The 13,462-nt window shown below is 34.2% G+C and overlaps 2 protein-coding genes across 3 annotated transcripts in view; one reads left to right on the top strand and one right to left on the bottom strand.

Moving 5' to 3' along the window:
• Nucleotides 1–2,405, top strand: part of LOC127807007 (dihydrolipoyllysine-residue acetyltransferase component 1 of pyruvate dehydrogenase complex, mitochondrial) — a 60,597-nt gene extending 58,192 nt beyond the window's left edge. The window contains exons 19-23 of the mRNA XM_052344668.1: nt 234–304; nt 454–514; nt 670–730; nt 813–893; nt 1,906–2,405. Of these exons, the coding sequence (XP_052200628.1) occupies nt 234–304; nt 454–514; nt 670–730; nt 813–893; nt 1,906–1,964 (333 nt within the window). The 3' untranslated portion in view covers nt 1,965–2,405. The remainder of the gene's footprint in view (nt 1–233; nt 305–453; nt 515–669; nt 731–812; nt 894–1,905) is intronic.
• A 286-nt stretch (nt 2,406–2,691) lies between these two features.
• On the bottom strand, nt 2,692–7,631 carry LOC127807008 (uncharacterized). 2 transcript variants are annotated; one of them, XM_052344669.1, is made up of 4 exons: nt 7,333–7,631; nt 6,379–6,498; nt 3,771–4,001; nt 2,692–3,419 (listed from the first exon to the last, which is right to left on the bottom strand). In XM_052344669.1, the coding sequence occupies exons 1-4, from the start codon at nt 7,510–7,512 to the stop codon at nt 3,054–3,056; spliced, it is 897 nt and encodes a 298-aa protein (XP_052200629.1). In that variant the 5' UTR covers nt 7,513–7,631; the 3' UTR covers nt 2,692–3,053. The 2 variants fall into 2 exon arrangements, with proteins under 2 accessions (XP_052200629.1, XP_052200630.1); XM_052344670.1 differs by having other exon boundaries at nt 3,771–3,935.
• Nucleotides 7,632–13,462: the final 5,831 nt, after the last annotated feature.

The raw sequence follows: 13,462 nt of genomic DNA, 5'->3' as shown, positions 1-13,462 counted from the left end.
AATCTTACTATTATTGTACCCCAGGCTACATCAGACTGTCTTGTCCAGAAGTGACTAGCAAGCTCAGAACAAGTCAAATAATAGAAGTTTTCATTTTGGTTATTCTTTTTGGGCTTGAAAGTTACCCTCCCAGCTTTTCATTTGTTTATTGAGTGATTTACATTTTAGGAAAATCTTGTTCTGAGCTTGAGTCCATGATAATTTCTGATCCTTGGATAATCTATTCAATCAAGGTCAAGGAACTAGCTGCGAAGGCACGAGCAGGGAAGCTTGCTCCCAATGAATTTCAAGGTGGCACTTTCAGGTGAATTCACTGTAAAATTCATCCTTCTTGTCATCACCCTCTCTCTCTCTCTCTCTCTCTCTCTCTCTCTGAGGAGTATGCTAGCTGTCACCCAGTGTATTTCTTCCTGGGAAAAGAAGTCATCTTGAGTCTTCCACAATTTGTTGCAGCATTTCAAACCTAGGAATGTTCCCGGTGGACCATTTTTGTGCGATAATAAACCCCCCACAGGTACTCTCCCTCGCTCCCTGTGTGTGTGTGTGTGTGTCTTATTGTGCTTGTACACACAAATGCACATATTCACTCATTGATAACATTCATTTTACTAATCTTTTCAAGTTATGCATGTGCTTTGGATATGTTACTTTGTCAATCATTATCTGCAGGCTTGTATTCTTGCTGTTGGTCGGGGACTTGAAGTTGTTGAACCTGTAGTTGGAAGTGATGGTAACTGCAACCTTGTCCATCATACCCAACTGCTGTATAACTGAAAAGATTTCTTTTATGACTTGATTTACTCCTTGTCCAGGAATTGAGAGGCCTGCAGTCGTCACAAAAATGAAATTGGCATTATCTGCTGATCATCGTGTTTTTGATGGCAAAGTTGGAGGTAAACAAGGCTTCAATTTTATTCCAAAACTGAAACTCTTTGTTGACCGTGTGAGATGCAAATCTTTATGTACAACATGTTATTGAAAATCATCTGTTGAGTTGACAATTCATAGGTGACATGTGGACAATCAGTGTTGTGCCCCTTCATTGTCTTGTGAAGTAAATATTTTGGGAAGTTTTGAACTCTCAGTAAACAGACCTCCTATTTCCTGTGGACACAAAAACATGGATGTTATTAGTACATCTGAAGGGGCAAAGAAACTATTCACTATGATAAAACTTAAATAGATTTTTGTTTTTTGCCCCCCCACTTTTTTCTGTGATGATTTTTAACATCACTAGTGTGGAATGCATATGTTGTAGACTGACTGGTATCAGGATCCTAATTTAGTTTAGCCAACACTTTTTTTGGGTTTTGGGGGGTTGCTGCTGAAGTAAATAATATGTATTTAGTTAGTTGATGTATGGTTCAGTGGGATGATTGAATCTCTTTTGACTTCACTTTTGGTTTTTCTTCAAACTGGTAGGCTTTGTTGGGAAAGTGAAAAGGGAGCAATTGCCAAAGTGAACTCTAGTTTTGACCTCCCAAACTGGATTCTAGCTATACTATTTTCAAATTCAAATAAGAATAATATACTCCCCCATTTCCCTTCCTCCAATGAAATCTTACTTTCCCTCCTTCCCCCCCCCCCCCCCCCTCCCTTTATTACTCAGACAAAGAGGAAGTGTATCCACTACTTCTACAGCGATATGGTTTTTCATGAATGGCCGCATCACTTGGATATTTTTAAACATTTCTTCGTCCTGCCTTTTTCTAATTATGTGAAAAGCTGAATAAAAGTTTTTTTTTTCCCTTTTTCTTTGTTTGCTTTATCCATTTTAATACTGGCATTCTTTACTTATCTGCCCTCCTTCACACATTGTCTGCAGACCCCCGGGTATGGCTCACCATTCAGAGCTTAGGCTTTTTTAAAGTTTCTGCTAAGTTCAATATAACTTTTGTTTTCCAGGTGCTTTTGTCTCTGCTCTACGTTCAAACTTCAGTGACATTGCAAGACTTCTTTTGTAACGAACGAGAAACTCCCTCAAATTTGTACACGGTATCTCTGGAGAAGATTCGCAATGAAGTGCGCGTCTTCAGACCCAATCAGGTTTCCTCCAAGCTTGAGCATTTTTGTCGCCGGCATTTTGGCTCAACTTTTTATCGACTTTTTTGTTTTCTTTCGGCATCAATTATATTGTGCCCCACCTGTTTGAAGATGGGAACAAACTTTAGGATACCTATTGGAAAGGTTTTGGTGATTTGGGTGTCATTTCATTTGATTTTCCTGTATCTTCTTCCAAGAGAACATGCTGCTGCTTTCGATGAGCGTTGTGTAAGAAATAACGTTCCAAGAAAGCCTAGGTAGGGATCGTGATTTCCTTGCCCGAAAGACTATGTTGCAACGAAATAATGTACGGCAGTACCTGAAGAATCTTTTCTCAATAAACTGCTATTCATTGGGTCAAACCTTCATTGTGTTTTCTAATTTTCTTGACGGCAACCTCACTCTATGTCTATTAGACATCTACTCTTTATATAAAAAAAAATAAGCACATTTGCTTCGCCCCTAATTCAATGGATATGATCATTGGTCAATCAGTGTGTTGTGGTGCAAAGCCCTTTAGCCATTTGATGGATTTCAGTTGAGATAGCTGCAGTGAATTCGACCTGAACATGTTTTTGTTGTTCGTTTCGCTCCATAATTAAGAAGCTCAATGGATGGAAGGCAGTCCCCACACCACTTGTAACGATGTGGAGCATTCAAAATCTTTGAATCCTAGAAGAGGGACTGAAGTTCTACATTTCTAATAAATAGGTGGGGTTGCACAGGGCCTTCTGATTTAGTTTTGACTGTCGCCAAAAATCTCTACTTCTAGTTAGCAAAGATGGTGAAGATGCACCATAACCTGACAAAATTACAGGTACATGGCACCTTGTAGCAAATTAACGATGTTCAAAAGCAGAAAAGATCCTCACGTTTCTGGATGCCATCTTCCTCAAACTACATCCGAAACTCACACTTCAAAATTCAGAAGAAATGCACCTCTTAAAGAGTAGGATGCGGAAACTCAACTGACTGGGAATCATAGATTGAAGTTACGTTGTGCCTTGTCGTTATGGTTTGGCCCCTTTGGTTGCAAGAGGCTCGTACCATCGTGGACCGAAACCCGCAGCTCTTCTAGCCGCCTCATTGAAAGGAGGTTTCAGCGGCCCCTTGAAATATGCTCTTACCGTCTGATGGAACTTGTTAATCACATCATCGTTATTTTCACCGGCTCCAACTACTTCTTGAGAGGACCACCTGTTGCCGCCTGAGATGCTTCCAGACCTGAAGCAAAGATACTTGAACCATTTTACTCCGGCAGCACAATGGGTAATCTCTTCTGGGTAAACCACCTTCTCCAGTAAATCAGCTGTTTCATTATCACCTCCATTGCGGAAACGTAAGATAGTGGTGGGCAGCACATCAAGCCCCCGAGCCTGTGTTTAGTCACAGTTTAGTCATATTAAACTATAAATTTTGTACAAAAATAAAGATACCAGCTTGCTTATTAGGCTCCGTATCTGTCACATTTGTCATCTGACTATGGTTTCTGAACTTCAAATTAAGCAAACTCCAATGCAATTAATTATGGAATACCAAAGATGTCATTTATTTAATTTTATTTGTTTCAAATTTTTCTGTTCACGGTTAGATGGTAAGAAACCTGAAATGACTTTGCATTTGATCAAAGCACTCAAATGCTACGAATGTAAACTGGATTGCTTTTTATCTCTATACAGCGTGTATTCACAAATTTAACCAAAAAGTATTGAGAGATTTAAGCCCACCTCGTGAACACAATGTTCAATTGCCAAACGTGCCAAAAGGTCCTGAGATGTTGCAGTGGCAGAGTCCCAGAGACCATCATGAGCTGGCAATGCACCATAGAAGGAACCCAGCTCCTCAAGTTGTGCCGCAAGGAGGCTGAAGTGTCGACCTTCGTCTTGAGCAACCTTGACAAAATCAGTGAAGAATTCACTTGGCATCGCCTCTTGCTTACCAAAACGAGCAATTATATCCTACAACCAACTAAGAACTGGAATCAGAAATTTGAGAGACAGGTTAGGACAAAAAAGGCCACCTTGGGAGAAGCCCTCATTTTCCACGCAACATTTCTCCTCTTGATGGACTTGTCCACGGTGGAGTGAGTTTGGTGCGATCACAAAATCTATTTTCTAATCTACATTTTAACAATGAGGACCAAACAACGCTATCTAGACAAGTATCAAAGCATTTTCCCGAAGATACTCCTTATCCTTGGCCAATTTGCAATAAGGATCTTAGAAAGACCTAACTCCAACAAAGAGAGCTATGACTGCACAAGGTAATTAGAGTCTCAGTCTTTGCTCATCACTTACTTGAAATTAGATGCGCTTAAGAAACTCAATTCAAATTAGTATGATATCCCTCTATAACTAAACCATACTTCCCAACAACCACCTCTTCCACAGACAAACACACTTGGGAGCAAACTTCCCAACCACTTCTCAAGAAAAGCGTGCCCAAGGTTCCTAATACCTAGCTTGTCCCCTCAAGAGTGTTGAGCAAATTATTTCCCAATTGAGATGTCAAGTCTTTAAACTCTTTTCATGCCCCTCAAAGGAAAGCCATTCTCAACTTCTCAAGTCCGGTGACAGCTAAGAATAGGGATAGAGGAAGAGACATCACATACATGAGAAAATTAAAAGGAGTGCTACTAGTCACTCTTCTTAAGATGGCGAAAAGTTGTTCGAGGCAATCAAAAGAAGCACTAATAATGTTCAATTTACAAAACCACACGACTCAAACTACTACAACTCAATGAAAGAGCCTGATTTGAGCAATGAACTCCATGTACTTCTAGTTAAAAAAGTCTTGAGTTGAGCCAAGTACCAAGTAAATATATTTAGAAAATACAAAATCGAGGCATGGATGGATCCCAATCATAGACTATTAGTCATACATGTATCAACATAGAAGGGGTGGGTGTAACTAATGTGATTTGCTTCAAGTATTGTATTTCCTTTGTTGATTATATCTCTGTCAAAAAAAAAAGACTAAACGAGCTTGTTACATAAGAGCAATAAAATTTGACATCATGATCCAGTGTTATTAAAGGCCCTAAGGCACACAAGGGTCTTAGAGCTTGAGGCGCGAGCTTGGTAGAACTAGGCGCAAGTTAATAAAATAAAATAAAATAAAAATATGTCCTAGTTGAAGAAAAAGGTATAAAATAGGTCATAATTTCTAATAATATTTTAACAAGCATATTATAAAAAATATATAAAATTTAACATATGTTAACTATGATATTTTCATGGATCTTTTCTTCACTAGCAAAGCCACTAACAGGATTAGGATCAATAGTGCTGGATGACATTTTAAATTTTTGATTCTGCAAGATTCACAACATCTCAACAACAATACCACTCTAGAGACCATCTTAAGAAAAACAAAGAGATAATACTCAAACTTAAACAAGTATCAATCATCATACAAAGTTCTAAACAAACACATAAACACTACAAGTTCACAATCAATAAACACTACAAGTCCACAATCAAAAAAATGATTTCATTTTAAAAAATGTTATTTTTCTAAGTCTAGAAGATTAGCGCATTATAAGGAGACATATAAGAAAATGCTTTCATTTTGAAAAACTATCTCCCGGTATTTTGATAGATAATATTTATTGTTGTTAAAATGTTTTGTAATAAATTTTTCAAGAAATAGTAGGTATGTATTTTGGGGGTGGTAAAATCGCTAAATCCCGAGTTTGTACTAAAACCAAAATTCTATTTTCTTATTGTTATAGATTTTGATTTTTTAAATATTTTTATTGAATCCAAATAGAAGGTATTTTCTCATTTACATTTATGTATTAAAGTAAATGGAAGGTAAAATATAAATTAAAGAAAATGTAGACATGTAAATATGTTGTAATGTATACATGCTGGAACCGAGAAGAGGGGAGGCTGGAACCAAGAATAGCAGCTGGTTTATTTAAGCATAATTTGAATTAGGATTAGATTTGATTAAAATATAGCAAGAAATCAGTTCAAATTTAATATTTTCTTAAAATCTGAAAACTAATACTAAAATTAAACTAAAATAAACGAGGCTCAGCCTTGGCACATCTAAGCCCAAGGCTGTGCCTGAGAGCCTAGGGTGCGCCCAGGTGCACCTGGGCAAATCTCGCCCACCTGATTTGTTGCTAGACGCCAGGCTTGGGCCTGGTATCAAGGCGCGCCTTTAATAACCGCATGAGAGTCACTTTCACCATCCATGCCAAACTCAAAGCAATTCATCACTTCCAAAAGTGGTAAAAAAAATTTATTCTAACATCAAATAGCTTTGACGCACAATATCTCTGTTATGAGCATTTGATTGAAGCAGTATAGAAAGTTGAAAAATTACCCAAGACAAGTCAATAGCCCAGCTCTCAGTGTGGACAAGGCTGTGCAGAATGGCCTGCCTGCTCTGCAAGCTTCCAGCTTTCCCGAGCTTCGGCATGAGCCCGGGTGGCACCAACTCGACCTATACATTCAGCGGAATCACACGCACATAAACTAACAGATATAAATAACAGAATAAATTGGACTCTGACCTATGATGTTGTTTAGGTCATTTGCGTTAACATCTCTTGTGAATTAAAAATATCTCTAAAAATTATTATAATTTACTTTTTATTTTTGGTTAAATACTCCTCTATTAGTTTAAAAACGTGCCCGGGTCAAATATTTGAGTAAAAGAATTATGTCACAAATCCAAAGTAAATCACAAAGACATGTACAGATATTTTTAAACCATAGAGTGACTCTTTATAAATAACCTAAACTACAAGGAACCATGTACAATTTACCTTTAAATAAAGATAATTTCAATCCATACAAGCTTCTAAGACTATTTTTGGATTGGGGGAATGGAGAGGGAAGGGAAAGAAAGTATTAGAGAGGGAAGAGGAAACCATCCCTCCATTTAGAAAATATTTAAGAAAAAAGAGGATCCAATCCCCTTCATCCCTCTCCTTTCTCCCAAATCAATGGTATGAGAAGATATGTGAATTTTTTTAATTAAAAATTTATTCTTTTAACTTTCTTGTTCTTTCCCCCATGCAGTAAAATATAAAATACAAATTTATATTAACAGTGTAATATTAAACTCTTTTATTTCCTTTTATTTTCACTTAAACTATCAAATAAAGAAAGAGAGATTCTCTTTATGTTCTTCAATAAAGATCAAAACATTAATATAATAACTCTCTCCCTTTCCATCTCTCCATAATTTCCCTTCTTTTTCCCTCTCCTCCAGAACGAATCATTTAATCAAACAGCTGGAGTGCAACAGAAGTTTACGATGAGTTTGGCTTACAGTGGCAAGCCTGGCCGGACGATCGGGTACCATGAAGTCTCGGTCAGGATCGTAGGGTTGCGTGATGCGATTTTGTAGCCATTTGGTTGCCACTTCGTCGCCTAGACGTGCCTTCTCAACTGGATCCGGCGTGTTCAGAACTCGCAGAGCCGCTTCCACCAAAGTCTCAGGCTCGCTCATGCTTTGATTTGAACGAAAGTAATGGAGCCAAACCCAAACTCACAACGAAGATGGGATTTAGGGATTTGAATCGAAGCCCCTTCCAATTGCCATTTCAACTTCTTTTTTTTTTTTTTTTTTACTATTTTCTTTAGAGAAACTCAACAATTTCTTATTTTTGAATAGTTTTAAATTATATTTATTTTTTATTCTATTTCTTATATAGATATACAGTTTTCTTTAAAAAATAATAAAATATAATCTTTAGATTTCTTTTATTTTTAAAAAAATTATTTTAATTTCAGTATTCAAAATTAATTTAACTTACTTGTCATTCATTTTTCTCTTTGTATTATATATTATGTAAAACATTTAGAATGCTTATGGATTTTTGTAAAAATATTAAATAAAATATATATGGGTATATTTCATATATCACCTCTAGGGATTTACCTAAACTATATTGATCACTTTTGTATTTTCAAAAATAGTATCGATCTCTTTTGAAATTAACGATAATATAACACATACCTTGTTGCTATCAAACAATAATAGTTATTTTTTAAAAAATTTAAAATATTTTTTTCTCTTTATACTTTCTCTCATCAAAAATTAAAAAATATTTAAAAATCAAAACAAATCTAAAACCCACGATGTCAAGATTTCATTGAGAAATCAAAATGTAATTTCGATTTTAATTAACCTAGATTATGTTTTGGTTTAAGCAAGAGAGAGAGAGAGAGATAAATATCAAAACAATTGTTTGATATCGAAGAAGATAGAAAAACCTCACCGATGGTGAAACAAGCGTGTGTAGAAAGAGAGAGAGAGAAAAAAAAAATAGATAAAGAGAGATATAGGAATGTTTAATTTCTCTAGACTATACCAAAATTAAAATTGGAAAAAAATTCAAACAAAATATCAAATTTGTTATACTCAAGGGTGTTAAAATAAAATGATTTTGATGCTTACAAAAATTTATTTTTCCAAAAATTACAAAAATGATTTTGATTCCTATAAAATTTATGCTCAAAGGTGTTGTATACATTTGTGTATGCATGCTCTATATTTCTTTCATGTCCAAGTATATTTGGTCGATTGAACCTGCGTGTCAGTTGATCGAAGCAGGGCAGAAAATGTGTGTTTGTCTATATGTAACTTAGGTCGATCGAAGAATATTTTTAGTCGACTAAAATTGACCAAAATATTTGGCTTCCATCTCTAGTCGATTAATAAGTCAACCTAACCTTTTGCCTAGAGTCACTGGATAACTTAAGTCGACCAGTTTGGCTTCCATCTCCAATCGACTAATAAGTCAACTGAACGTTTTGCCTAAAGTCACTGGATAACTTAAGTCAACCAAAGAATTATCTTTAGTCGACTTAAGGCAATCAGATCGTTGACATTTGATCTTCGGTCAACTGAAGATGTAACTTCAGCCGATTAAAGTTAAATGATCATCTCTGATTTCTTCTTCGTATCCTTTTTTTTTGGGGCACACCAAGAGGTATATTCCATGGTCATTTTTTTCTTTGTACCCTATTACTCAGACCTAACATTCCCATGCATAACAATAAAACTCTCTTCTGAAAGAAAGCTACTTTTGGTTAGCTTTTTTAAGATTCTAATTTACTCTAACACATATGCTACTTTTTGTTTCCATAAAGTTTATGCTCAATTATGCTTCAAGTTGTCCCCTTATCTTTGTCAATTTGACCTTGTGTACAAAGTACTCTTATGTTTATGTTGATCCCAACAACTACTGAAAATTTGAAGATGAAGTTGAAAAGCTGAAGTAATTAAAAGTCTTCAGATATTTCCTCATCTCTTTGTGTTTGTAACTATATTTTTTTAAATGGTCATTATATAAAAAGAGTCAACTGTTTATGAAAAGACACATGCTGAACAAACTTTGAAGAGCATTCAAACAAAAGAGTTCAAATGCTGGTGAACAATTTGCTGTCGTTGATGATTTATTTGTTTGATTGAAGCTCGTGGTTGTAAGTTTGTCATTTACTCACTTGTATGTGAGGGGATTGTATATGCTAGTGATAAGCTAGTGTTTATTATTATTTAGGCAAGGAATTTTTTATTGGTTCTAGTTTCACTTAAAAGTTAGAGTTATTTTCTTCTTGCTGGAACTTCAAACTTAGTTTTGAGAAAGAAGATTAGGCTATTTATAAAGCTGAACCTCTATAAAATTATTTTGTGTCTTGTGCTTGCATGCTTTATCTATTTCCATATTTATTGTAATCTCAAGTTAAAAGATCACATTAAAAAGATTTTTTAACAAAGAGTCAAAGAAAATATTTTCGAAAAATCCAATTCACCCCATCTTAAGTATTTATCTGGGCAACAAAATTGAATAAGGGCGAGATTGGATCAATTTGGTTTGGTTAGACCTTATTAAATCCTATTAAAATAATACAGTGGTTGCCTTAATTATATATATGTATGGGTGCAGTTTTTGGGTGTATATACAGAGAGAGCAATCTTTCATATGTATATAGAAATCTATTTGGTCTTTGATTCAAAATTAAGATCAAATAGGATCAAATCAAAAATTGAATTTTCAAATTCTTTGAATCGAAGACTAAATTGAATTTATTCGATCTCGAACCAAATTAGATTTTTTGATCTGCTAACTGCTGTTGATGTGACAAAATGGAAAGAGAAAGAAAGAAAAAAGAAAGGGAAAATGTGAGAAAAATATATTAAATATAAGAATAAAATGGTCATTTGATTTGGTTTCTAAACGTTTGAGGAATGCTATTATTATTTTTGAAAACACAAGAATGGTCGATACAATTTAGACAATAGCCTATGAAATTTATTGTTGGTTCCTTAAGGCATGGCCACTCAAGAGGGGGGTGAATTGAGTGTTTAATTTTTTTTTCCTTTTTAATAAATATTATTGATTAGTTATTTTCTCTAAGAATATATATAAATTATTTTCTTTTAATTAAATTATTTTTATTTAATTTTAAACAAATTTAGAATTTATAACTATGTATATGTAAATTTGAGATTAATAAATTGCAAGTCACAAGATATAGCAAAAATAAATAAGTGAGGTACAAGACAATTTATAATGGTTAGGTGTCTCCACACACACCTACTCCACTCTCCCAAGATCTCAACTACTATTGGGGTTCTATTAATTTCACCAAAATTTTCACACTAGCTCACATTAGAAACTAGATACACTCCTATATTACAATGGGTTTTAGGAAAACTATCAACACTAAAGTTTTCTCCCTATCTTACATTGAAACTAGATTCACCTAGATTTTAACGGTTCTAGGAAACCTATACAATCCACAATAGTAATTTAAATATTACAAATAATTTGTCTACACTCGAACACAAATAAACAATTAAGAACAAATTATACAAGATAATAATATTTAAATAATAAATAAACGGTGACTTCAGTTTAAATGGAGAAGATTGGATTCGGCTTTGCGATCGCTTTTTCTCCTCTTACCTTATGACTTTTCAGTAGATGAACAATGAATCTTTAAGAGACTTTGAATGTTTGGAAATTAGCTTGAGAGCTTTTGGGAGTTTTAGATGTGCAATATGTGCAATGGATACTCACAAAATGAGTTTAGGTGATATTTATAAGCATTTTAGCCACTAAAAAAAAGGTTAATATAAAGTTTGAAATTCAAAAAATATTTAGGCTTTTTCAAACAATAAAAAAACATGTCTCACCTTTAATTCAAAATAAATTTATCTTTTGTATAAGAAAGCAAGATTTGAAAATTCAAATATAAGCTTTTGAGACATAAATGATTAAAACAATAAAACATGTCTAAAGCAATCTTCTTTAATTTAAAATAAATTTACTTTTTACATGAGTAAGAGAAAACATGTCTAAGACCAATTCTCTTTAATTCAAAATAAATTTACTTTTTGTATGAGAAAGAGAAAACATGTCTAAAAGTAATTCTCATTTAATTCAAAATAAATATACTTTTTGCATAAGTAATAAAAATATTTATCAATAAATGAAAATTCAAACATAAACTTTTGAGATATAAATTATCAAAAGAATGAAACATATTTAAAGACAATCTACCTTTAATTTAAAATAAATTTACTCTTTATGCCTACTTTTAATTCAAAATAAATTTATTTTTTTATATGAGAAAAAAATACATTTATATCATAAAAATATTTTTATTAATTATCAAAACTTAATTAATATGAGCAAGTTGGCTCAACATTTATCCCAACATGTAACTTACTGGTTAAGCTCTTTGTCATACACAATTATTCTAATTTTAACCATAGAGAGGCAATGATTTTTTTTTAAAAAATATCCTGCAAATTTTGATTCAATAAATATAGATGTATTTAAGGCAAGGCCTTACGATCCATAAGTTGTTTTTTCTCGATACTCTATAATTGTGGCATTTTTTCAAAGGCCAAAAATGCATCATCTAAATCTATATGTGCCAAAATTGCACGTATCTTAACATGTTATGGCGAAAATCTAATATTCTGATCTAACAAAAGAATATTGTACTTCAACGTAACCATTAAATAATCCTAAATAATATCAAATAATTGATAAATAAGAAACCAAATTAAAAATCGACCAAAAAAATCAAATCCAAGACAAAAAAAATGGGCTAAATTATATGAATCCCCCATGCACTTAGGGTCATGTGCAACTTACCCTCCTGTACTTTCGATTGCATCAAAAAAACCCCTTACACTTTCAAAATGTTGCAATTAGCCATGATTTGTTGTTATTTTACATAATTTTGTGCAATTTACTGGTTAATTAATACAAAATTTTGTATTTTTTTTGATATATTGAAATTATGTATGTAGAATTATGTATTTTATAATCTACTAGTTAATTAATACAAAATTTTGTATTTTTTTGATATATTGAAATTATGTATTTTATATGTAGATTATTATACAAAATTATGTAAAATAACAACAAATGGTGACTGATTGCAATATTTTGAAAGTGTAAGGAGGTTTTTTGATGCAATCGAAAGCACATGGGGGTAAATTGCTCATGACCCTAAGTACAGGGAGGTTTCATATAATTTACCACAAAAAAAAAAAACAAACTTGATTTGCCCTAATGGGTCAATTGTAGGCTGACCAAATTTGAAACGGGTTTGGTATGGACTAATGGGTCGGGTCGGATTTGGATCTGGACTAGATATGGGTGAAGCTTGAAGGTTCTTCAATGGCAGATAGTGAGGAAGGAATGTTGGTGACCGTCAATTGGAGAATATGGCCGATGGTGGCGTAGAAGGCTGAGGTTAAGGTTGGAGGTCAACTACGGTCGCAACGAGATTGGTCATTCTATGGTGATTGACCCAAAATATAGTGGCATCCAACAGTGTCTGGATGGTGGTGGAGAAGGCCGGAGGTCATGAGAAAACAAAGGCACTACTGAGGCGGCTATTGCGAAGGCAATGAAGGTCGTGATTTGAACGACGACTGTGGCTAAAGGCGATCAACGATGGCTATTTGGCGATCAGTTGTTGTGATATCATGGTCGCGAAAAGGAAGATGAAGCAATTGTTGCTTGACAGCGGTGGTGGGGGTCAGATGATAAGGGTAGTCGATGGTGGCTTACTGTCGTGATGGCTGTGGCAAGGGAGCACGATCGACAACAACAACAGGAACTGTGCTGGGCAACCTGAAACCACCTAAGGAAAATAATGATGATGATGTAGATCCAACGGATGAGATCTGTCAAACTTTGATAATTTGATTCAATGACTCTAATACCAGCAATTTGCTACGAAATTTGATCGTAGTTTATACTAAATTTAATTTCATAACAATTAGATTATAAGAAAGTTTGATTTTTTGTCAATCAAACGATAAGCAACATGTTCGAGAAGATGACTGAAGCTGGGAAGGTGCAGCACGTGGGGCGTGTGTGACAATAGCTAGGTGTGTGAGATGACACATGAGAAGGTAAGAAAAT

Source organism: Diospyros lotus, chromosome 7 (genome assembly GCF_014633365.1).
Source record: "Diospyros lotus cultivar Yz01 chromosome 7, ASM1463336v1, whole genome shotgun sequence".
NCBI classification, from domain to species: domain Eukaryota; kingdom Viridiplantae; phylum Streptophyta; class Magnoliopsida; order Ericales; family Ebenaceae; genus Diospyros; species Diospyros lotus.
Note: the sequence above shows the minus strand (reverse complement) of the source record. Positions and strands in the feature narration are given on the sequence as shown.